The 25,880-nt window shown below is 42.9% G+C and overlaps 1 protein-coding gene and 1 long non-coding RNA gene across 2 annotated transcripts in view; both read left to right on the top strand.

The window, feature by feature from the left end:
* Positions 1-629: 629 nt before the first annotated feature.
* LOC128805797 (uncharacterized) lies at positions 630-3,682 on the top strand. The gene is made up of 4 exons (XR_008436569.1): positions 630-693; positions 1,399-1,552; positions 3,030-3,121; positions 3,600-3,682. It is a non-coding gene; the product is annotated as an uncharacterized LOC128805797 (long non-coding RNA).
* Positions 3,683-11,349: 7,667 nt separating this feature from the next.
* The window catches only part of DCBLD1 (discoidin, CUB and LCCL domain containing 1), a 46,215-nt gene continuing 31,684 nt past the window's right edge, over positions 11,350-25,880 (top strand). The window contains 2 exon segments of the mRNA XM_053974486.1: positions 11,350-11,511; positions 11,513-11,777. Coding sequence (XP_053830461.1) covers positions 11,350-11,511; positions 11,513-11,777 — 427 coding nt within the window.

Here is a 25,880-nt window from a genome sequence, read left to right as displayed (position 1 = left end):
AAGCACAAGCAAGAGCAAACCTCCTGACCGCAGGGGAACAAAATTAAAGATGTTCTCTAAAACACAGGCTTGTTACAAACAGTTGTATCTAATCCCTTCTTTTCTGAGGGAGTGGGAAACATTCCCCAGGAAGACCATAATTAGCTGGGATCTACCATGAGGAGAAATACTGAGGATGGTAATCCATCACATCATTTCCACCTGCAATAACAGCTAAAAAGGTAAATGCTGTGGGCAAGACAACACTTTGTCTTAACTTGCTAACATGCACCAACACCACAGGCAGCCCAGTCAACCTCAGGATTTATCCTCCAAGGGTTTCAAACCCCTCTGGAACACCAACAGCTGCCATGACTTTAGACAAGTCTGCTCCTTGCCCTTCTAGGTGCAGGGGAAGGCCTGAGCAGAGCTCCATAGCCCCAGAGATCAATGTGATGAGGGCCAGCCCTGCTGAGCTCCTCCATTGTGAGCCCAATCCCCTGTTATGGGGAACATGGGGCTTGTTCCATTCCCTAAACACAGGTCCCTAGTGACACCCTCCCTGTTGCAGAGAGCCCCAGACGTTCACCCAGGACTAGCAGTGTTTAGGTACCATGGTAGGGGGTTCCCAGGGCAGAACCCATCCCACCCCCAGCCAAGAGCAGGGCAGCCAGCATCATCATCAGGCACCTTCCCAGGGACAGAGAGGCCAAGGTTGGGATGTGGGCCAGGGCTGGAGAGTGGCCCTGATGTTGCACCACTGGGGCTGATGGCTTCAGGGGCTGGCATGGGGCTCCAGTCCCCGGGTGGATGGGGGAGCCCAGTGCAGCTGGGCAGAGCCAGCCCATCCCAGGTGTGCCCTCAGGGCCTGGCTGGCAGGTGTCACCCCTGAGCAAGGGAATCCCTGCCCTTCTGGACCAGTAGCGGAGGGATCATCCAAGAATCTCAAAAGGCCACTGATTTGAGTCTGCCAACTCCATTGACTGCAGCAGCAGTCACTCAAATTTAGATGTATTGATTTTAAATTAATTGCAATGCTTTTAAACAGCCTAAGTATTATCTGCCCACAGCCATATGTGCTGACCCTCGAGCTGGCACAGACATGCTGTCAGAATCACAGCAAGATGGTAGTTTGGGTGTTAAACCAGCTTTTTTATTTTCTTTTGCTGAGGAAATTTCCTTCAGGCTGAGGGAAGTTTCCCTCCTCAGGAAGTTTTTGCTACTGAGAAGCCAGGCAGATGCCAAAGCAAGGAGGGGACAGGCACACAGAGCTATACCTGCACACTGGCAGTGAGGGTGCATCCTCCCGATGCCGAGAGAATTTATCACCTATGAAGGACATCAGCCCTGGCATTCCCTGTCATGGTCCCTGACCTGCTCTGTTCTGCTTTGCTTTCCTGCCCTGCCCTGCCCGAGCAGTGCGGTCCCTCCCTCCCCCTTGCACCAGCTCTGGCGCTGTTGGATCCTCTACTGAGCTAATTCAGGTCCCCAGCACAGAGGAAAGCCATTCACCTTGTTGTCAAGAAAACATTCTGCTACCTCAGCAAATTGAATTAGCTCAACACAACATCAGGTGAGCTCCAGGAAGAGGGGAAGTAAGGCAAAGAAAGGAACCCTTTGACGCAGTTAGTTTGAGCCTTCATTCTAACAACTGCTATTGTTAACTAAATTTAGGTCTGATACATCATTGTCCCTTAATAGAGGGAAGCCTGGGGAGCAGGGCCTGCTGCTCAGGACATGTTTGAATGTGATCTTGCACAACAGAGCAGTGACCTCTCTCTGCATTATGATAACACAAATAGTAAGAGGTAGCCTTTGATTGTGAGTGCATCTGGACTCCTAAAAGATTTGCAGAACAATTACATGCTTAGGCTGTAATGACAAACACTACCTCAATGTAAAGTAAGCTAAGACAGGAGAAACATTAAACAAGGGATGTCATACAGGTTCATATGTTCATACTCCCAAGATTAAAGATCTAAATTGGTTTATGAAAAGTACATTATTTTTCCAGTATTACTTACATGCACAAACACAATTATATGTCTTTTCTAAGGCTGAAAGGACTCAGAGGAGCTCAAAGAAGAAAGGGATGCACTAAAAAGAGAAAATCTCTATACCAAAATGGATATAAGAGAATTAATTATTTTAAAACAATAACTAAAACAATTATTTCTGAGAAGATTCTTCTGGCTTAGTTGGATTTTTTTGTTTGGTTTTTTTGGGGGGGCTTTTTTGTTGGTTTTTTGGGGGGTTTTTTGCGTTTGTTTTGGTTTGTTTTGTTTGGTCTTTTTAAAATTTATTTTCCAGCCATGTTTTGGATTTCTACTAAACCACAAACCAGAGAAAGACTATTCTCTGAAAAAAAGGTTAATGTGTCCTTTTGTGGTAATGCATAGGTTAAGTAAAGACCATATCCTTCAACCTCCCTGGACATTTGTGTTCTCAGTCCAGTGTACTGGGGAATACCCATCCTAACAGCAATTTAAATTAGGTGCATACACATGCTGTCTTCCATTGCTCTGCAAGCTGCAGAGGTTGAGCAGAGTGAAGAGCTATGGATACAGCAACATCTTGAAATGTAACAGCACTAGAATCTAGAAAGCATGGGCCCAAAGGAGCATTTGGCACTGTTGTCAAGAGAGGCGCCTCCAGTAATTTCAAGGTACTTTAGATTAGGCCCAAGAACTAATCTGAAGAAAGAGACTCTGCCCAAACAGGACTACTAAGCAGTAACGTTTCATTTAGTGGAGATTCCAGGTGCACAGAGTGCCCAGGTAGATGTACTCCAACGTCTGTATGCCAGTAAAAATAGTTCACTGCATTTTCACACAAGTTTTTACATATGAGAAATTGTCTTTAAGTGGGTCTTTATAAGACTAGTAAAACAAAACAGCTATAATATTTCCTTTATATAGCAACAAGTTAGCCTTTACTTGGGAGAATGGCAAATGTTATAATTATTTTCTGACTATGGTATCTCTGTCATGCTGTTTTTATTTCCTTTGCTTCAGTGTTTGCTATTTTATTGCATTAATGTAATTCTACAGATCAAAGCAACAACAACAACAAAAAAGATTCCTGGGACAGTAACACAGAACAAAGAACATAAAGGAAAAATACTGGCATAAGATGCAAGGAAGTAAGTGAAAGTTCATGGTCCACCAAATCCAGGCGGCAACCAGCAGAAGCCAATGTGAAATTACCTACATGTGCTCCAGAGTGGTTTGTAACTGAGAGAAGGCTGAAGAGCAGCTGGACTTCCTGCTCCTGCTCATTTAGAGGATAAGATTTGCCTCTCTAGATCCCTGGTAACAGGAGCATATTGGTGGGAGTGTGGGAGAGGATCATATAATACCATGAGAATGAATCAAAATCCATTTGATTGCTCTCTTTTCCAAGTAAAAGTTACAAAGTCAGCTTGAAAACAGTTACACGTGCTAACATGAATCCCAATGAATGATTAATATACCATGCTTATCTTTATTGAAACAGCAAGTCAAATACCTATAAATGCCTAGATGGTACAGTATTCAAATGTACATAGCAGAAGTCTGAGCCTAAAAGATGACGGTAACTCCTGAAAAGGTGCTGAGTCCTTGTAAATCGCTCACGAGCAGGGTGCTGCATGAGAAATCCAGAAACTGCAGGGACTCAGATCTTCTCTCGAGAGCAGAGGTAACTGCAGGACCTGAGCAGGTAATTATTACCTGGGTTAGTTTTGGCCTGGTTGGAGCAGTCGATAACAGTCTTAGCTGTGGCTGACTTCACCAACACCCTGCTCACCATTTGGCATTCTGGGCATGCATCCTGAATCCTTTTGTGCCAGACTAATCCCAACTGTCCCGAGGCATCTCCTCTGTGAAGCTGCCTGATTCTTTGTGCACATGAGGAACTGTGGCTGGATGGTGGGGGTTGTTACAGGAACTTTGGCCACAAACAGTTGTTCTCTGCCACGGCTGTTCACGCCAGATGAAGGTTTTCTTGTTCCCAGATTCTCTGTTCATCCACTGGAGAATGAAGCCATGAAGGGTTCACTCAGACTTTTTAAGCTATTGAGGACAAATGTGTATGAAATAGGTAACACAGTGTGGGAACTCAACATGCCCAGATAGAAACTAAGGTTAGGCAGCAGGGCTGCTCACACAGTGAATGCCTGGCCCAGGCCCTTATATCTCTCACCTGTGCAGGCAAGCAGCTCACAGGAGATGCATGCCTGGGCTGAATCCGCATGGACAGTCAGCCCAACCTCACCACCCTGCACCAAAACCTTCATCGTGCTCAAGGGAAGAAGGGTAAGAACATCTGATTTTGGTGGACAAATGCCATACTGGATATAAAGCAAAAAATTAAAATACAGGCTGAATTTAAGTCTTGGAGGCAGACTAAACTCGAGTTCAACTATGTATATCACATTTGGAAAAAGGCCTTTAGGACCATTTATGAGCCCCGGGGCCAAGAACAACTACCAGTATACATGTCTGACATAATGTCTGAATATGGTCTCTTTAATGAAAAGAAGAAGACAGAAGAAAGCTAAAAGTTCTTGCTTTGGGAAGGAATATCTCAGAAATTATACTGTCCACACAAACCTAACTTTAAGTGGCAACAAATATCAATTATTGATCTTTTATTATCTTATGAAGAAAGAATGTTCAAAACTGATTTGAGTGTTCACCAACATGATATATTTACTTTCGGTTGTGCAGTTATCTTTGACAAGGAAGCTAAAGCAAGCTCTAATTTTCTGTATTTCATAACAGGCACAATAGTACATTAATGTAATTAAACTATGAGAAAATATTCACTCAAACTCACATTTTTCTAATTATTTGCAAAAAGGCAAAAAGTTTTTTTACAGAGACAGATTACATTTGATCAGGCTTTTACATTCAATAAATAGCCTGGCTTCAAAAGCAATTCACAGTGAATCCTTAAACTATATATACAGCTGTGATCCACAGTATGAATTACAAGAATGTGACCTTGTGATTCATTGGCATAGTGGCCCAATGCTATGTAGAAAAGTTGCACAAGAAGCTTTTTCTTTTTCACCACACATAATTATTATTGCAGATTTATGAGCTATACTTTCACTATAACTGGCTTACTGCTGTGCAGACTTCCACAGGGCCTGTACAGAGCACAGGGAGGGGGATGGGACCACAGTCCCACACATCATAATTACTAAATTAATAAGCATGATTCCCCTCCCTCTCTCTTGAAACAAATGAACTGAAGAGAAAGAAGGTCTTACTTTTCAACTCCTGAGACTTTCAGCCTGAGTTCATATCATACCCTGCAAGAAAACTGCAACATGGCATGATAATCCTTGAAATTAGGAAGACAAGATAGATCTGGAATAAACTGGATGAGTTCTTTTAAATCAAGCAGGCACTCAGCTCATATTTGCTTTCAGCTCTCTTAATTATACAGCCAGAGGTATCATGATCAACAAACCAGCACATAAACTGCCCTCTCCAGTGTACATAAGTGGCACACTCTCTATATTAGAAATGATCAAGTCCTGCTTATTTGCATTCATTTCCCACTACTCCACACCTTTTGGGAAAGAGTATAACTAGATCAATTGCTAACTTTATTTAAAAGACATGGTTCAAATATAAATGGTTATTCCTGGAAGTCACCACTGGATTGCTTCATATTTTGCACAAGTAATTTCTTAGCTCCTACTTGGATGCAACCTCATAAACATGAGTAAATGATTAAGACTACTTGTTTCCCATGGGAAAAATGCAGACTGTGCAAATTCAGCTGTGAACTCCCTCTTGAAAATCCCAAACATGCTACCGTTAAAAATTACATACTACCTATGTATTAATGGGCAATGTTTGACATTTTTTAAAAGTATGAGGACTAATATCTTGCAGCATCACATAAAACTCTTTAAAAGACCTATAAAAAACAATCAGAGCTTTGTCACTGACAATGACCAAGGATGCTGCCAAACTGATAAGTTATAACATAGTAGGCTCTATTTTGACAAAGAGTGTCATGAATCTCTAGATCATAACATTTTTCAAGGCAAACCTAAAACAATATGCATAAATGAAAAGGAATGTTCTGCCCCATATTTCTTGACAGCAGCATAGCATGTTTGGTTGATTGTCTTCAAAATCCAGATGATTAGCAACTTTATTTCTTCTTCCTTGAAAGTATGAAAAATTATGACCTAAGACAATCAAGCAGCTGTGAGAAACTGCAAAATATGTGGCAGTGGGACAAATGATTAGTCTTCAACTTGATCTCATAATTACATCATAATAGGTGACATGATTGGATAGGTTACAGCAATTAAAGTGATGAAAAGTGCACATTCATCCTCTATATGACTCTCATTAGAGTTACACCCAACTGCTGCTGTTGCAGTGAATGAGGCTGCTTATCTCTTAGCATCCAATTATCCCATAGACATTCCCTAACAGTGCTGGGAAGAGCCCTCTTGAGCCACCCCCACTCAGACAAGACCTATGGTTAAGACAAAAGTCTTGAAGCCTCCTGCGGTTTAGTTTTCTCTCCCGGAATTTATTGCCTGCTATTTCTTTTTTCATGTTCTTCAAGTCTAAGAATATTTATGGTCTCTCCCCCCTGGGGATTCTTGCTACCAGTGTAATTACATAATGACACTATATGGTTCCATCTCACCCATATGGGTGCAGGCAGTGACCTGTGCTAGAGCAAGTTAAACTGTTTTTTCTATCAGAAGAATTTTTTTTTCTGTCTGATTCTTGCCTCAAAGTACTAATGAAGCGTTGGTCATGCTATCCTCTTAGCTACTTGCTCAGAACTACTTGAAAAGTGGAAATGTTATTTATGACTCCTTCCCTCCTGGGCATTTTTACACTTGGAGAGGGATGCTTACATTAAGCAAGGAGGGAAGCTGGTATCATGAACTTCACCAGAACCCAGGCTGGCTCTGAGAAGGACAGCACAGCTCCACAGCCTACTACAAATGGGCAGATTTTTTCTAATTCCAGTGGGTAAATGTCAAAATTTTTTTGCAACAGTTGCTAGATGAATATCCAGAGGAGTCCTGGAGATCAGTCCATCTCATCATGGTTTAATGGAATGCAGACCTTAGTGGAGGGTGGCGTTTTACAGGCTGAAATGTCTGTGCTGCTCCATGGGCAAGGCCTTAGATTCCAATGATATAAACAAAGCATAGAGCATTGCGTCCATAAAATACTTTACAAACACAGAATACTTCATGTATATCTCAAGGAATTTGCTAAACTTCCTAAGTCATGCCACAGCCTTGTGGCAGCAATGACTTTGCTGTAGTCTGATAATTTTTAACAGAGAGGACTCCTCATGCAGTTTATACAAATGTTGCATCTAGACACATTTAATGATTTTCCTTTATGTGTTTTATTTTCTGAATTTTTTATATAACCATCACATACACTTCTGGCAGAACACAGTCCTTGAATACACGGAGATCAGCAACCACAGCATTTTGTTCTCAGCTTTATCCTGTAAATCCACTATACCATTTGCTTTTGCCCCAGTGAAAATGCAAAACCCGGCCCATGTATAAAGACTGCTAAAAGGCCTCTCAATCTGCAAGCTATCCTTCTGCTAATGAAGAGATTAACATACCTCTCAATGTCTAGAATTGTTCTTGCTGTTTTGTAATTTGTAACCTCGGGTCCTCTCTACCTCATTGTGTTTTCAATTCCTCCCCCTTCTTCTATGCAGAGAAAAAGCTTTCCACTTACTAAGAGCAGGAACTTTCCTGTTAGCTGCACAGAAGCAAGACTGCTCTATTAAGAAGAAACCTAAACCTCTTTGTATAAATTAAGGTTTTGGTTTCTATTTTTTTTTCCCTAGAACTTGTACAGAACAAGATGCTTTTGGAAAGGAAGAATATATACAGTGTCAAGCTTGCAAGATAAGCTGAGGCGAACTCTGTGGTGTGTTTTTTCCTTCCTCCCTTGCCCCTTGCCCCAGACAAACTACCAGTTTAACATTACACAAGGAACACAAGGACTCATCAGATTATTTAGGTCTGCTTAGAAGCAGCTCTTTGTGTGTTATATACAATTATGTAACAGTATATAAAAAGTATAGGTCAAGAAAGTAAATCCACGAAGCTAGAGACTGTACAAGTCTACAAATGAAACCTGGGTATGTCCCCATACTGACCATCCACCTGCTTCAAAACCTTAAGTGTTTTGAGCTGTTTTTATCCTGAAGTCCTCACTCGCTTTTTGTTCATCCTGGGGTCAAAGGTCTGCAGAGTAAAAACTCAACAGCTCACGTGCAGGTGGCTGCACAGTAAAGGCATCCATACGGTGAACGATGAGACACATTATCTAGCTGTAGGTGACTCAGTTAATACCATTTGCAACAAACACATAAAATACTCCTAACTCATACCCTTGGAAAACTACCTGTAAAGGCATATGCTCATGCTAAAAAGTAGCTATGGTTTGGGTGAATCAGGTCTCTTCCAAATTAAGTCAGTGTTAGTGACCAAAATCAGTTGCATCAAGCTGTCAGAAGTGGTTTGGCAGTGAGTTCTGCTGTTGTGATGCTCCCACCATGTGACAACGTATTAGTCAGGCTCAATGTATGCCTTCTTTCTGAGCTAGTCTTTTGCCTTAACTCAAAGCACTTGCCTTTAAAACTATAGTTATTTAAAAGCTGTTTTTAACTCTCCTCCTTACATAGGGGTATTTGGGAAAGTACACATGAACCAGTGTAGCAAGGTGACAAGGGTTACACAAGTCCTTGTGAATAGCAACTTTGAGAGCTATAAACTATTTCATTCATCTTAATGATTAAACAATCTTGGAAGCTGACAGTAAGTTCTTTGCCTACAGCACATTGAAAACTGACAGAGAGAGGGCATAGTAATGAGAATTTAATAGCAAAATAAATAATAAAGAAGCTACTTCACTGATTGCATTATTATTATTATTATTATTATCCTGCTGAAGTCAATAGGAAAGCTGTGCTCTAAACACTGTCCAGAGGAGCAGGGCTTCCCCCTGAGCACTACACATTTGCAACAGGAAACACGTGGCCTTGGACGAGCGACCAGCTCCGGCTGAGCCCAGAGTGGTGAGACTGAAAAGGCAGCCTGCACGCTTTCCCTCCACCAGTGCTGTCCTTACTGGCCATGAATGGAAAATAAATACCACTCCCAGACATTTTACAGCCCCAGTCTCAAGGGCATAACTTATCATTTCACTACGAATCACTGAAATAAAAATAACTGCGAATTGAATCATTGTCTCTCTGTCTCAGAGGGCACTGCCAGGCCTCCATCGCCCAGGAGATAAAGAAAGCCTCCTTTCATGGTATCTATCAACCTACCTTCCCCCTTGTTCTGAGCCTCTGGAGCTGTGTGACAGGCAAAAACTGCTTTGGCCTTCCAAGGCTCCTAACTTGCCTGTACCAATTTCCAACCATCCAAGTTCTGTGGAGAGATCAGCACTAGTGACATTATCTGCAAGCTCCATGGCAAAGTGTTTTGCACATTAATGCCCAAGATCACTAAAGCTGGTTTATCACACTACTGCTTGCCTAAGGTTAGTTGGGATTGACCTGCATGACTGTTCTGTCCATATTTATGATAACTCTTAGCAAATATAACTAGAACTTGGCACTATTACTAGAGAATATATTCTAGATCTCAGTTGATGACAAATCAGTATAATTCCCAGTACCAACCCATGTAGGACTGACTGGTTTTGATTGCCTGTTGAGACAAATACAAAACAATGCATGCTCATATGTTGTTATATTGCTTTTCAACAACTACCACACTTTCAAAGATGATATATGTTTTGCAACATATGTATTATCCATCTCTCTCCCTCAGGTTTCCATTTATGCTGAGTCTTGTTTGTAGGTTTTGGACCAGAATTTGGTATTGGAAAAACTATTTTCTGTGACCACAATATTTTCACCACTCCTGTGGGGTCTTTAAATTCAGTTTTGAGGTCGTTGCAGAGTTTGACTTTCTGGCCCCTTTGTCTCCATAATCACCCTCATTTGTATGGATTTGCTCCTGACAATCTGTGAGACAAGTACAAGAACAGGCCACTTTTATTCACATGGACATGTTCCCCTTTAAAAGTCTCTCAGCCTTCAGAGTCTTGAAGAGAGTGACCCATCCCAACCTCCTTCAGCCAGAAGGATGCTGGCAATTTGTTGGTAAAATCTAGTGAGGATTAGTCTAACCACCAAACTGCTGCACTAACACTCTCTCTGCCTTATATCATCTCTAACATTTTAGTCTAGATTTCAAACTCTCATTTGAAAAGAAGGGTAAGTCTCAAATACTACCAATGTGTGTTAAATACATATACCAAGAATATAATGTACTGGGTACATGGCAAAAAATATGCCTGATCACATATGGTGTCTGAAAAGTTAAAAAACAGACATTAACACTTACAAAACAAGAGCGCAATTAGAATAAAGGTTTACCAAACTTGACTTTTTCTAACATAATATAAAATCTAGCAATGTTGTCTCTGACAAACAAGTTAATTCTGTACTTCATTTTGGCATAGCAGCACAGTGTTCCTGACCTGCCAGCAGTGTGAATCCACCTGCCTCACAGCAACCCATCCCCGAAAAGACTGTACAGAGTCAGGCAGCCCACCTTCCATTCTCCAGCGTACTTTTAAAAGGCAAACCATTGGAGCCTGCTTAACATTCGGGTCTACTGCAGCTGCTGGCACTGTGTTCCCTGTCGTGCATCTGCAACCCTCCCTGTGCCACAGGTTTCTTCAGAGCTGGACAGTCAAGGTCCCACCCAGAGAGAGAGATGCCCACAGCATACTTTAGAAGACTCCTATTTAATTCAGCCCATAATTGTAACAGACAATGCTGGCACAGGTTAACCATACGGTTTGCAAACCTGCGCGTATTCACTTCCTCAGGATCGAGAAGCCCGATCACGACCCCAGCTGTGCTGAAGGGGCCGGACGCTCCCGCTTGCCTCGTCCGGCTGCACTGCCCGCCGGCCCCACTCGCGTCCGCCCCCGCGCACACACCCTGCGGCATCCCCGCGCCCCTTCCCGCCGCGGCAGCGGGAGCGACGCCTGGGAATTAGCCTGCGAACGGCAAAATAATCCTGTTTCCTCAGGAACATACTCTTATATACGAGTGCGTGTATATATGTATGTGGACATGTACATGGCTCGCCAGCTTCGGGGGCTCGCAGGCGATGCTGGGGGCTGCATGGGTTTGGGGAAACGCCGCGACCCCGGTGCAGCACCCCAGAGCGGCGGTGGGTGGGAGAAGCAGCACTCGGCGAGGGGAGGGGGCGGCGGGGCCGCGCCGGCCCCTCGGTCCACGGCAGGAGGAGGAGATACCCCGAGCGGCAGCCCAATGGGAATAGTGGCGCTTCCCCTTCTCCCGTTTCCTCTCTCCACCCCCAGCCCCAGGCCGGGGAGGCGGGAGGCGGCAGCGCTGCAGCCCGGCCACCGGCGGGGCACGGGGCCAGAGGCAGCTCCGCACGGCCCCTTCTCCGCCTCCGCAGAAACACCTGCGGGGGGGAAGGATGCCGGGAGGTGGCCGCCCCCCTCCGCGGGAGCGCGGGCTGGCTCCGGAGCCGCCCCAACGAGAAGGAGAAGAAGGAGGAGGAAGCGGAGAGGAAGAGAAAGGAGCAGGAGGGAAGTGGGGAAGTTGTGTCTTGCCCGCCCCGCCGAGAGCCGGAGCCATGGGCCCCACCGGGGGGGCGCGGGCCGCCCCCTCGCTGCTGCTCTCGCTGCTGCTTGGAGCCTCGGCCCCGCTCTGGCTGCGGGCGGAGACGCTGGGTGAGTCCGGGGCCGGGCGGGGAGGGTCGGCAGGCGCGGCCCCGGGGGCTCCCCGTGCTGGGGGCGAGCGGAGGGGTGCGGCGGGCTGCCCCCGTCGTCCTCGCCTCGCTGCTCTGCGGGAGCGTAGCCTGAGCTGCTCTCAGGGCTGTATATAGCTGACCTGGTTAATCCTCGCCGGCTTTATCCCTGTGTCTGAGTAGCTGCGAGATTAAAGTGGTAACCACCCTTACGGTAGATGTATACTACTACTTTCTTGACCTTTGTTAATTAGGACTTTTTTTTTTTTTTTTTTTAATAAGACAGATAAGCGGCGAAAAAGTCTCCGGCAAGTTGCGTGCAGCAGGCAGGGGGAGGCCACCTGGGCGCCCGGCTGTGGCCGCGCCTCCCCAGCCCCGGCGGGAGCCCCGGGCGCGGCGGGCGGCGCTGGGTCAGCGGCAGCACCGCGTCTGCTCCGGCTGGGGCTGGGGCCGGCAGCCGCTGTCCCACAGGCGCGAACAGGCAGTTCTGCTCTCCCTGTGTCTCGGGGAGAAAGTGTAATGTCCATACTCGTGCCGGGACAAAGTTTCGTAGGAATCTCAAGGGGATGTTACGAGCCTTTTTGTGGTAGTGCAGTTTGTTGCAAATCGAGTGCGGGTACCATTCTCTTTGCCCTGCGTTTTTAAACTTTCTGTGTAAATTACCAGTACAGCTGACATCTCTGACCGCGGAGTTGCAGCCCCTTGGCTGTTGCATTGCGTGGCCTGATGCCTCCGTCTTAGAAGACTTCACTGGCAGCTACTGATAAAATAGCTAGTACTGAAAACTAAGCATCGTAATGAGCTTGACAATGCATTCAGATAACTTAGAAGTCCCGTATAATGTTCCGACTTGGCTGCAAATTCCGGAACCCAGCGCTGTGCATTAGCTGTATACAGGCATTGACATTGTATACAGGCATTGGCAGGAAGTACTTTGGCTGATTTATACCTGTTCTTCCTATAGCCTCCTCTTAACAGAGATTTCTGATACGCATCTGCACAAAAGGGAGAAGTTGGTATGAGTCGTGTTGCCACTTGCCAGCTTCTTGGTGGCTTTGCTGTTCTGTCCTCCATGTGCTGGGATTCCAATTTGATATGTTCCAGGAAACATATGTAGCAAAGAAAAAAACATTCCCGTAATCCCCTCTTTTTCATCAGTGAGTTGAGGGGTTTTTTTGTTTGTTTTCTCTTTCACCAATGCTTGTCCCTCACTCAATGGCACCAGGGAGAAGAAAGTCATTTGGGGTGCAAGTGAGTAATAGTAAGTCTGCTGGGATTTCAGGGGGGTTTTGTGCATACAGTAACACAGTAGTAAGTATGAATGTCCCTTCTTGTCCATATTCCCAAATTAATTGGTAAAAGCACTTTTGTTTTATTCATGTTAAAAATGTTTCTACTATCAAATCAACAGAATGGAAACACAAGTGTTATTTTGCCTGGTTCTCTTTGGATCAAACTCAGATTTACAACATAATCTGTCCAGTGTCTAGAAAGCAGAAAATATGTTGATTTCCCACCACACACTTCATTTCTCCACGGGGGAAGTTCTTCTGTGTTTGTTTATTACTATTACCCTATAAATTAGGGGCTAAGTGTTCTAAAGTCACACCAGTGGAGAAAGGAGATAAAGATAAGTGGATACAAACTTCCTGTTACACAAGCTTCTTGACTTGATTTAAAAGTTGCAGGAGAAGTGCCAGAGTGAATCAGGCTCGAGTTTCAGATAATTCTGTATCTGGTCACCACTGGTATTTCCCACCAGCTGGTTCAAAGAAAGATGCACTGGTTTAAGTATATTGATTTTAAAAAATGGAGCATTATATTTTTCTGACTCCTCTTGAGTTGACTTTACCTTCCTCTTAACTTTTTCTTGAGGGGTGCTACAGAACAAGGATGAGACGGCTGTTATAACTTCTGTTTTTTTTATTTTGGTTTCAAATTAAGGAAAGACCTCTTTTTTCACTGTGGCTTGGTTATTTCAGAGGATGGCTTGTATCTGAGTGTGGTCGTGTAGAGTCCAGGTGTCAGCACTCTTTCTGTTCTTGAAAATACATTAAATGTATGTGTTGTCTGAGGAATATGTGAATGTGGAATTTTGTTGTCCATAAAATGATAAAAAGAAAGTCTGAGCATCAAGGGAAACTATTTTAATTAAAAAAAAAAAATTATAAGCTTAGTAGGTCTCACCTGGGAACAAACACTACATCTGTGACTGTCCATGAGTGATATATAGCTTTGGAATTTATAATAAAAGACAGTTCTTTTCTCTTTTTGTTCTGCTGTGCACCAATCTTCTCCTGGGGTTTCAGTTGCCAGCTCTTTACTGACAACTACAAAATATACCTTGTTCCCTGTCTGCCAGCCTCACACAGCCATCCCATATCCTGGTATCTCTTCTAAAAATCTCCTCCAGCAGTTAGAATCCAAGGCAGAAGGGAGCCAAACCTGAACACATTATCTTCTGACTTTCACCACTCCTTGTTTTTTCTTCTGGTGTTGTTGAGCAAGACCTTGAACCGTGTAATTGTGACCAGCAGAAATCAGAGCTGAATCTGAGTTTTCCAGAGTTTTGACTCATTTTCTATCACATTTCTGGCCAGTAGGACTTAAAACTGATCCAAATGTTGTTTGTTTGTAGGAAGGCATAAGAGGAATGGGGATTTTAATCTATTAAGTACAAGATTTAAGCCACTGCTCTTGCTGTACCTCATTTATTTTCACTTCAAATAAAACACAGCTATGAAACTAGTTCATGTGGGATTTGCAGATCAGCATCCAGGAGTGAGCTTTGCTTGCTGTAGTCCTGGATCTGTTGAGAGCTGCGCCCAATGCCCAGTTGGAAGAATCGATGGGGAGTAGACTTTTATGTTTTGAGGAAAGGCTGTTATTTAATGTGACAACAGTGTATCCAGTAATTACGAGAGATTATGCCTGTTCTCAGGGGCTTGCACAAAACCCTTGCTGAAGAATACTGGTGTGATCATGCTAATCCACTTTGTATGCCCATTTCCAGCAGTTTGAAATGCAGATTGAGATGAGTCTTTCTTGTACCCAAACCCCCGCCCCCCACTTCAGTTTCTGAATATAAGTGATTGGTAAATTTTCAGTTTGTTTGCGTTTTGTCCTTATGTCTGTTTCCTTCCTTGGCTCCCTCTCTCTTGCCTTGGGAATGCTGACTAGAATTGCTAAAGAGGGAGGCAACAGTTTTCCAGTTGCAGTTCATAAGCAATGCAAGTACCCACCACAAGAAAACTGCTATGTTTTCAGTCACACAGACTTTGCTATAAATAGCTCTAAGCTCTTCATAAGTACTTCTCTTTAGGTTATCAGCGGATGTATTTCAAACAAAATCAAAGGCAGAGAGGGCAGCAGTAGTCTCTCTGACAATGCGGGGAGAAAAAGATGCTTTGAGAAAATTGTTATTTGTATGGCTGTTGAATGATATTTAACGAAAATTAGTTGTTGATTTGCATATGCAAAAATATATTCATTTATATTTATCAAATACAAGTGTCACCTTTAGTCCACCTGAGTTACATGGGTAGCACGGTAAAAATTAGCTTGAAAAAAATACCAATTTTGAGGACAGTCATGCTACTGTATAGAGATGCCTAAGGTACCTTTTCAAAAGTATGTTAGGTACCAGGACTAGTCTAGTTTTGAAAGCCCATCTGAGCTCTCACACCATGCTGAGAAGTGTGTTCCTGTGTGGTGGCAGGCACTGAAGTCCTCAGTACAGACATCACTGTAGTTTGGGGCTGGCTGTATTGGATCAGATGCTCTCCTGTGGCATGTACTCATCAACATATGGGTTTGCACCATCTGCTAAGAATAAAACAAGCCAGACAAAATCAAAATAAAATCCTTCTGACTGGGTTCAGTGGAATGGTGTTGGATCCCAACTAACTGCAATAAAAAATATTAATAGCAATGCATAAGAATGAGCACACAACTTCCCCAAAAGGTTTAATTAGTCTTACAACTGGGAGAGGGAAACTTCAAACTGGGACAAGCTAATAGTGATGCTTAAATAAAAAAAGGATAGTGGTTTGACTAGTTTTAAGAGTATACAGATACCTTGCTTTCAAAAGAAATTGCAAACTATCTAATTAAACTGATTTTTGCCTGTGAAAATTGTGTGAGTGCTAAAGCCACAATTTTGAGGTTGGCTGTATGCTTGTACATAGACAGAGGCTGCCAGCAGTTTTGGTTAGGATTGTTGATCCTGTATAATTAGGCCTGGGAGCTGAGTGTTTTGAGGAGAGGAAGCATTTTGGTCTTTCATTGCCTCTCTCCCTGTCTCTTCTTTTGACAGTGCAAGGACTTGCCTCTCAGGAGTTTCTTTCCAAGCCATGAAGGCTTAGTTTGGTGGTGGTGGTGGTACTTTCTCATCCTCTTTGAGCAAGATTTCCAGTCCCATTGCGACCATATTTGTTATTTCTGTTTCCCTGATGGGACGGGACTGCTGTCTGGTGGCAGCTCCATTCTGCTCTCCCACATAGGCACAAAGAAGGATGAGGGCACCCATGCTGTGCAGTGTTTGCCCATCTCCAAAGAGCATCAGTGAAGATGTTTTCAAGCCAACCATAATGAGGGACAGGAAAACAACTAGGGAAAGCAGAACAGGGCAAGGCTAGAAACCCAGTCCCCAGGCCTTCCACAGGACCAGGGTGTTCACTTTTGTATTTAGTATCATGCGTTTCAGCCCAAGCTACATCTGTAATTACATTAGTGTTCATCAGGCATTTAGTTAAGCTCTAAAACATTGTTTCTTCCTTCAGTTGCTGCAGAAACCTCATATCCATCACAGTTTTATTCCATGATGTTCAAGTTTCTGGCATTTCCACCACAAATTGTTCAACTATATTGGATTTCAGTCTAATGCTTTGACATTAAAGTTGAAGTCATGTTGATGTCATCTTCCAGATGTTCATGTCTACTGAATAAAAATTTTGTTTGTTTGTTTTATTTCAAATTACAAAAACACATGGGGAATTCTGGATGTGATCCCTCATGCTATACAAAGGCTTGTGTGTGTCCTGTCCGAAATCAAACAAAACTTTTCTTCATGGAGTAGCAGCAGAGACTTCAAAAAGCTGGAAACATAGGTGGATTTCTTCACCCACCCGAACAGAATAGCTTTGTTATGTGCCTGAGCCTTGTTGTTGCAGCTGCACTAACTGTGCAGAAAGGAGATGTGTGGCTTCTGGCTGAAATTCACTCGTGTTTTGCTCTGGTGCCACACCAGTTCTGTGTTGGTATGTTGTTTTTATCTTAATAGTCAGCAATGCCTCACTTGAGTAAAATGAACTCATAACAACAACAACAACAACAAAAAGTCCACACTTTGTCCTCCAGGTCTGCAAAAATATATTTTAACTTATAAAATAAATTCAATTGTCTTGTGGGTCTCCCTCTGCTGGGATGCTTTAGCAGTGAGGTTCGTGGCTCACATTTTAGCTGTTGCCTTCCCTGTTGTGTCAGCTTTCTCCCAAAGGCAGGGGTTTGTATTAGCCTATGTTTCTTATGTCAGCATGCTACAGGGGAATTGAAGTTCAAATGCCTCTGAGCTACTGAAGGCTTTTTGAGCGGTCGTGTTAACATTTTCAAACCCAAGGAATCAGCACTTACTGATCTAGTATTTTAGGACAGACAGAAGAGACATGTTTAAACTCATGGTCCTTGCTAATGCTTGTGTTTTGAAAATTAAACCACTCTTTTTTTTAGAAGAAACTTGGTTGCTGCATTTTGTAGATGGAAGGCAAGGTAAAACTGTATCAAATGAAGCAGTTACACTGAGACATTCACTCCTGGGTTGAATGAAAAACTATTCAGACCGTTCTACTGTATCCTGTTGCAAAAGTTGAGAATGTGATTGTTTAATACTACTGCTAATCAAAAAAATCTGGTCAAAATGGAATTACGGAGTTTTAGTATAAGTGGTGTACACAGGGTGGCATAAAATATACTCCTCTCTGCTGTTTTTCACATTCATAAGTAAATACCTTTTATGCAGTCTCATTAATGTGTCACAGAAGACAGAAATGATGCTGTGGGTCACATGCGGTGCACATCCAACACCGTAGTACTTAAGTAATGATGTAGCTGCTTTCCTATTTTTTTTTTTTCTTTTTAAATTTAAAACATCTTTCACAGCGACTATATGTAACTACAATGAATTGGGAAGATCGCAAAAGCTTATGGAGCTTCTGCATGTACCATTTTGTTTAGTACCTTGAGGATGAGTATCAAGCAGGCTGGTTGTGGGACGATACTGATAAAAGGCATTTCTTGCTTTCAGTGCATCAGGTCAGAGTAGTTCTTTGATTGTTTCATCATCTTAGTTCAGTAAAATTTTGCTTCCATTTCTACTGGAGTTGCAAAAAAAATTTGTTAGTTTGCAGTAACCATGGAGGAAATAGTTTCTTAGACACTGGGTTCACTGAGGCAAAAGACATGAATTTTTTTTTTTGTGCTGATCAATGACAATTATTGTTTCCATCACAAACCAATTTGTTTTCTCTTGAGTTATTTGTTGATTTACACTTTAGGGATAATGGGGTGTTTGTATAATTCACTTTGAGAAAAGTAGCATCCTTTCTCTTGTCCTTTCTTATTAACCAATTATATATTCCACCTAGGCGTGCAGGCACAAAAGGTGGATGCGTGATTTTTCAAGTAAGTCAGGACAAGTTTGATTTCTAGAAAAAAAGATCATCCTTCATCATTGATAACTGTCTTGCTTGACATGTATCATACTAACAAGGTGATTGCATATTAAAATTAGGGGAGTGTGTGGTTTCATTCTATCATGTTCAGCCACTTCCTCTTGCCCAAATTAAAACTGTTTAGAAATCTTGCCTTCCCACCTGCTACTGTAACTGGAACAGCTCTGCTTCAGCCTCTCCTTACCCTGGTGTCTCTGAATTTCCTGTCCCTGTGGGTTTGTCAGTCCTTAGCACTGCTGTGAATATTCCTATTCCTGTGCAACCCAATATTCGAGTCTGGCCTTGAGCTTGCAGCATATGTTTCCCACACGGTCCAAATTTGGTGCAATATACTGTAAGTTAATCTCCAGTAAAGCATAGCGGAGAGAAAAACCTGGGAAGAAAACAGATGGAGAAAGTAGAGCAAACAATTTGCATACATATGATATGACTCTTAGTTAAGATTAGCATTTCCTACTTTGCCTGAAAAGCCCTTAATAAAAATCCAACTTCATGTTTGCTTCAAGTCAGCAGAACTGGAGGAGATGCCCTAATGGCAAAATGTCTGCCCAATGCAGGGACAGCCCAGCACAGGGCGGGAGGGAGCTCCATCTCCTGCTCCAGCCTTGTGTTGTTGATACATTTCTGGGATGCTGTAGGCAGAGGGGCAGGGAAGAATCTGCTGTCTGTGGGATATTTGCTTCTCATAGCCTTCATAGCTCTGAACCATCACCAGGGTCCTGAGTTACTCTGCACAGGTGGCTGATGGAGGAATGTGGCCATCTTCCCATTTATTTATAGTCCTTCCCAGTTCTTTCTGAGCATGCAGGTACAAGAAGTGGCTGGCAATGGACTCTGTGCCTTCTCTGCACTTGAAGTGTGTAATATGGACATGTATCTCATAGTAATCATTTATTTATTTAGAAAACAAAAAATCAGTTTCCCTTTTGCAAAAATGGGACTCTAAGATTCCTCTGAAATTTCCATGCATGTGTAGCTCCATTCTCATATCTGCACATTCACATATCTGCACACCTGCAGATAATAAGCTGTTGAGGTGGTCAGTCACAGCAATATGCCACCTTCATAAAAGGAAAGCATTGAAAAATATTTAAATGAAGCCATGCAGTAAATAAATAAATTACAAATCTCTTTTGTTTCAGCAGTTAAAAAGGCATAGAAGTTTTCTCACACCCACAAGCTCAAGATGCTGTATTTAGAGTGCTGAAAAGCAAATTCCAGTACTGAAGCTTGCTTCTCTGGCGGGCTACATTTGGGTATAGTGCCTAAGTCCTGGAAGCAATGACTAAAACATACTTATTTTTGACATGTACTCTGGTACTGTCTGTCTTTCACAGATTGCAGCAGAATCAGATCGTGATTCACATTTGTGTTAGTGTAAGAAAGACTTTACTACTTGTTCAGGTTTCAAACCTGCATGCTGAGTGTAAATTTCTGGCTTAGTGGACATGGCTTTGTGTTGATAGAAGAAGTTGCTTATGAGATAATCTGCTTTCTTTTGACCTTTTAGCAGCTAAATAAATAAAATCTCAGATCTTGGTATGTATTTGTCTTTGTGAACTTCTGCAAAGGTGAGAGGTTTCTGGGGTAGTAAAGGCTGCCCATGTCAGTTGTAGCAATCCTGTAAAGTCACTGCCATGTAGCTGGAAGGATTTCCCTGGCTACTCCCAGATGGCTGTGCTGCAATGGCTAAAAAACTCATTCTGAAAAATGGTGATATGGATGTAAGCTACGTTGCTAGATAAGAGATTCAGAAGGGTTGTCAGGGGTTTTTTCCTGATTATGGCAATCCAACTAGTTACCAAAATAACTTTTCATATGTTTGAGGCAGAGCATCTCATGAGGCTGGCTGCAGGGGACATCCTGAGGAAAGCCAGTTCCCAGCCACAGTCTGAATGGCTGTGGGGGTGATGGCAGCTGGGCATATGGTGGGAATTTGTGATTTATGGAACCACCACAGAACCAATTTGAGGTCATTTGCTTATTTCTCATTTCTACTTTAAGAGGGACATTACAGTAAATAATGTCTGTGAAGAGGAGGGGAAAACATGCCGTGGTTTGTTTGGCCTCCTTCACCTTTTGCATCCCTTTGAAGTTGGTAAGTAAATAATTTGGGCAATAAAATCAGCACTCCACAGTGTTCCTTTGTTTCTTCTGCTGCTCTACCTTCCCTTCCTGCTCTCAGCCCTCCTGCCAGCCACCACTTGGTTAGTTTGGGCAGTGAAATAAGTATCCTCAGGAACTGCTGCAGCACAAAGGATAAAATGTTTCCTGACTTCCTAATGGAGTTAAATTAAAATGCAACTCAAAGAAAATATTTATTTTTTCCCTTAATAAAAAATATTTATTGTTTTCCCTTTTGCAATAGGGCATACTGTGATGTGGGAGACTTTTTCCCTTAAAAAGATATTAATACTACTTTGAAGGCCATGGATTACGACAGTCACTTTTTTTCTTTTTTCATTATAGACTTGCCTTAATTTCTAATGGCTTCTTTCATTATTTGAAAATAGTTTTTTTTTCCTGTATTCACAAAATATTGTGAAGAATGTAAAGCTGGACTTCGAAAAAACCCTCCTGTGGACTTATAGACTTTTGAAGCAGGGCTCGGCCAGTTGCTTGGCTGGTGTAAATGGCATCTGCCCTGAATCTTGTGAAATCCCCAAATGTGTGACCATTTCTCCCTCTACCTCCCCATGGTGCCTCTGGCTCTGGGCCCCAGCATGGCTGAGAAGGAGGACTGGGGGTTCTCACCTGTCCAGCAGTGCATCAGGGCTGTGGTGTTGCCCTTTGTTTGAGCTCGCTGCCAGGAAAAGCACAAAGCTCTGACATCTCACCATTCTCTGTGGAAGTGCAGGGTTTATTTAGGTCCTGGTTGCATGGAGGTGTTTCTTCTGTTGTAATGGCGCAGTGAAGAGCTGATGCTCTTGACCTGGGTTTGGCAGTGGAGAGGTTAGAGATGAAGCACTTAACTCTGCATTTTACTCCATCACCTGAGAAAGCAGTGAAGGCGTGAACCCATTTGTGTTTGCAGCATGCGTGGTTCTGTTAGTGATTAAGGTCAGAGTCGTTGTATGAAAACCTAAAGTGTTTTCAGACCACTGCAGTGGATTTGGATGGCATCTGCCAAGAAAACTTGGATTTTCTCTTTTCTCCTATCCCACGTGAGCAGAGAGGGCACAGGTTTGATTGGAAGGAGTGGATTTCTTTCTTAGATACTTGTCTGTTCTTATGCATAACTCAAATCTTATTTCAAGCACAGATGCAAAACTCCTTGACTCAGTTAATATTGTAGCTTTTAGCAAACTGGAGTTATCACTTCAGTGAAAGCAATGTGGAAGATGAGACAAATCTCTTTTCTCCTTATGGGTCTTCTCATCAGACCTCTCAGAGCCATAGCCTTGACTCCATGGCATTTTGCTCCCTTTGGCTATACTCATTTGCTGCAGTGGCTGTTCAGAAAATGCTGATTTTTTTGGCTGGACTCAAAGTTTAGGTATTCAAACCCAGTTTTCTGCTTTCAAATGAAGGAGTGGAAAGGAAGAAGGACAGGCCATGAGCTCCCAACAGCTCTGTTCCCTGTCCTCCATGTGGAGTAGAGGGAGCTTGCCTTCTCCCAAGCCACCATGAAGGTGACTTTCAAAAAGATGTCAAATGGGGTGAGAGGAGGCAGGGAAAGAGTGGGCAGCCAAGGGACATCAGGTAGAAGTAGTCTGTAATCATGGAGACCAAGTGGGAAAAGCTGGGGCCCCACAGGGCTTGTCCAGTGGAATGGAAGAGGGCAGGGAGCCGCAGGCTGAGCGTGTGATCACACCTAGGTATAACACGTATTTAGCACTGGAGTGAGTCCAAGGCTGTTATGAATTGCTTCATGAGGGTGAATCAGAAGGATGAAAAAGGCAGCTGTTTGCTGCCAGGATATTGTAGCAATGCTTTTGAAAATGCTTTGATATCATACTCTGTAACTGTTTTGTAGCTGGCCAAATCAACATGTTTCTGAAAGGTACGGCACATGAAAACATTGTAGAGCACTTATTTGAAAAACTGTAGCCTTTTGCCTGTCTCAGAAGGGAATGTGCAGAGTGGTTTCATGAAGGCACTCTGTGCATCCACACGTGTGTGCAGCCAAGGGGTGGAAAAGCCCAGGGGGAGAGGAGTGAGACACCGTGGCTCAGATTGTGTGCTGGGCCTAGGAAGGGATGGAAGGAGAGAGTCAGTCCAGTCAGGTGGTTCTGGGTGACAGGAGGGTACCTGAAAGAACCAGCGTCATCTTCAGGGATCTCTCTGCTGTTTCTGGCACCACCACCATTTTGCTAAAACCCCAGTATCTATCGCGGGCTGTGTCCCAGGCAGCTCACAGGATGGAGCCAGAGCTTGTTTGTGGGCATTGATTTCATCACCTCTGTCCTTCCTGGGCAGGTTAGATCCTGGAGGAGGTCCTCCTGCCTGTGGGCCAGCAACTATGGTCAGACCTAGCCCAGACACAGATGCTTGGAGCTACTTCTCCACCTTGTCCCACATGCATCCATTACGTGTGTGTCTGAGGGTGGGGATACCTGCCAGGCCCTTGGTGTCCCTTCTTGCCCTCTCCACAGCCACATGTGCTGCTGTCTTCTGGTGGGATCCCAGGTTTGTGTTTACAAACATGCACTGCTCTTGGTGAGCACCATGTGAGAGAGGGCAAGGTGTGAGTGGTGAGCCTGCTGCTGTGGCAGAAGGTGCCAGTTGTGGTTCTTTCCTCTTGGGGAGTTGTTTCCATCATCTGCCATGGGAGATTATTTTTATCTCTGGTAAACAGCCTTAATTCCAGTGCTGTGTGATCCTTGGCACAACCTGCATGTAGGCCAACAGGTGGTCGCCCACGATTCAGAGATCATGATCTTGGTCTTGATTCAAGTGCCGATGGGAACCTGTTCTACAAAGCATGTTTGATGTGTTTTCAATAACTCCTGGTGCTGAGGAGAGATTTTATTAAATCTGAGTAAGTTTAGATTCTCTGGTTGTTTAGTATCTTGTGCTCAAATATGTTGCTTTGCTCCTGTCCAGTGAGAAGTGATGAAACCTGGATGTCTGAGGCAAGGCTGACAGCTTCTTGCCAAATGGGGTGATAGAAAACAGTTCTCAGAAGAAATGATAAGTGAAAATTTAGTGTCAGCAAGAAAGTGTGTCAAACTGACTTGTTAAATAAACATATTTCCATCCAGAAGAGCTGTGCCTATAGAAAAGAGTGTGACATCAGGTGTTTAAGCCATAGTTTTCATAAGGACAAGGAGTTGTGTTTTCAACTCAGTGTATTTTAAGTTTGGCCAACACATTTCTACTGAAAATCAAAATTTCCTGTGGAAAATAATAAGAGCAAAACTAATGGTAGTATTGTTCACATTTTACATTTGATAATATGACTAGGGATATGCTTGAATTCCTTACTAGCCTCCTTTTCTGAGCCCATGTTATATAGTGATGTTATATTTATGTTTTTTACTAATATTTAGTCATTAATTCGCTCTTTGACTTGTCAGATCCTAACCTTTATTCTACCTTCTGTCTATACCTTCTGACTCCTTTTGGGTGTGTTTTCCAGCAAATTTCAGTGTACCAGAGCAAAGAAAAATCTTAATCTTGCTGAGAAACTCAGAATTCAGAGCTGCAGTCAGCTTTCTCTGTAAGAAGCAGTAGTTACTAGGACTTGGTCTGACTTTTTGGACATTACTTTGGTTCTTGTGGCAAACAAGCTTTTATCATTAGGTTTTGCTTCATGGCAGGCAGGCAGAACTGAGGCAGCAAGGGCAAGGGATGTTCTAGGTGCAGGCTGATGCTGAGCCTTCCTCTCCTGAGCTAGAGTGTTTCGATGGCCATGCTCCACCAGTGACAAGTCAGAAAATAGCATTTATGCTTTCTTAGCTCAAAAGATGTTCTGGTGTTAATGCTCTCTCTCAAAGACCGATTTAACAAAAAAAAAAAAAAAAAAAAAAAAAAAAAAAAAAAAAGGAGTTTTCCTGGGAACAAGACCTTGTATAACCTCAACAGAGGAGGGTGGCAGGCTGAGGTCTGTCATGCATGGCTTTGCCTGTACACTTTCTGCAGAAATATGAGGCTCTGTGACCTGGACAGTCATCAAGGTCTTATCATGATAGCAAGGTCTTTACAGTTTTTGAGCAGCATTTTGCACCACAAAAGATCCTTGGCATTGTACAAATGTGCCAGAGGCCAGAATATAGCCCAGTAAGGTGAAGTCTATGACTTTCCATTTTAAGGAGTTCTTCCCCATGTGGTTCTGTAACTTTACCATTGTTTTTCCTTTTTTTCCCTAATAAGGATATGTTGCAAATGCAGCTCAATATTGTAGTTTCTTTATTCCAGCTAAAATAAATTCTCTCAGTTAGAAGCATGCAGTTTAAATTAAAGGCCATGGGCAGTTCTTTTTTTACTGTACAGCAGTTGGCTACATGGGCATCAAGGTTGTCCTGTGTCCTGCTGGAAGTGATCTGGTTTTACACTGCCTAGACCTCTATGGACCCCTCTCTCTTCAGAAAGTTGACAGCTCATGTACCATATTGTTCTTTATATCTTCAGTCATGCTGCCAAAAGTTTCCATTAAAAGGTGATTTTCTCATGAAGCCAGCTTGCCTTTCATTTGAGTATTTTCCTAGGCATCCTAAAATCAATAGTGCTTGGTTATAAACCCTGAACAGCAGATGTTTTTTAAAGCATGTGAAAAAGGAGATCTGAAAAAAAACATATTGAATATGTTTTATGGTGATATGATTTTGGATCTATATCTGCTATTCACCTCTATTCCCAGCATGAACCTATGACAAAAATAAATACTAGGCAACAAAGCTAGTAGTAATGCCAAAGCTTCAAAATAAATGTGATTGCTTGTGAAAAAGCAGTTGAGTGAGTTGGATGAAATGGCAGTGTAATTATATGGTAGCAAGTCAAAGTTTGATAGCTTGGAGCTTATCTTAGCACAGCATGCCACTTACCCCCCCAACCTTCCTTGGTATGGCATGTTTCTTTTTCAACACTTCATTCCTAGTTTTCCCTTTTTAAAAAATCCTATCAAACCTTAAGTTTGTTGTTTCTAATGCTTTTGGAAGGAAATTCAGATAGTAATTAAAATGGCACAGACCAAAACCGTTTAACCAAAATATCCCCAAAGGGAAATTTTGGGTAGTTAAAGTGAACATTGTGAATTCCCAGCTCTGCAGGATTCTTTATTTTGTTAACACTTCTTGGATTAGCCTCAATTTTGCCAAGATAAAGGATAACAGTATGCAAGACTCCTGTGGAAAGTATGCCTATGCCCTAAATGACTTAAAACTGAGGACTGCCTGTTACATGTATGACTACCACAT

The sequence above is a fragment of the Vidua macroura genome, chromosome 3, assembly GCF_024509145.1.
Source record: "Vidua macroura isolate BioBank_ID:100142 chromosome 3, ASM2450914v1, whole genome shotgun sequence".
NCBI lineage: Eukaryota > Metazoa > Chordata > Aves > Passeriformes > Viduidae > Vidua > Vidua macroura.
Note: the sequence above shows the minus strand (reverse complement) of the source record. Positions and strands in the feature narration are given on the sequence as shown.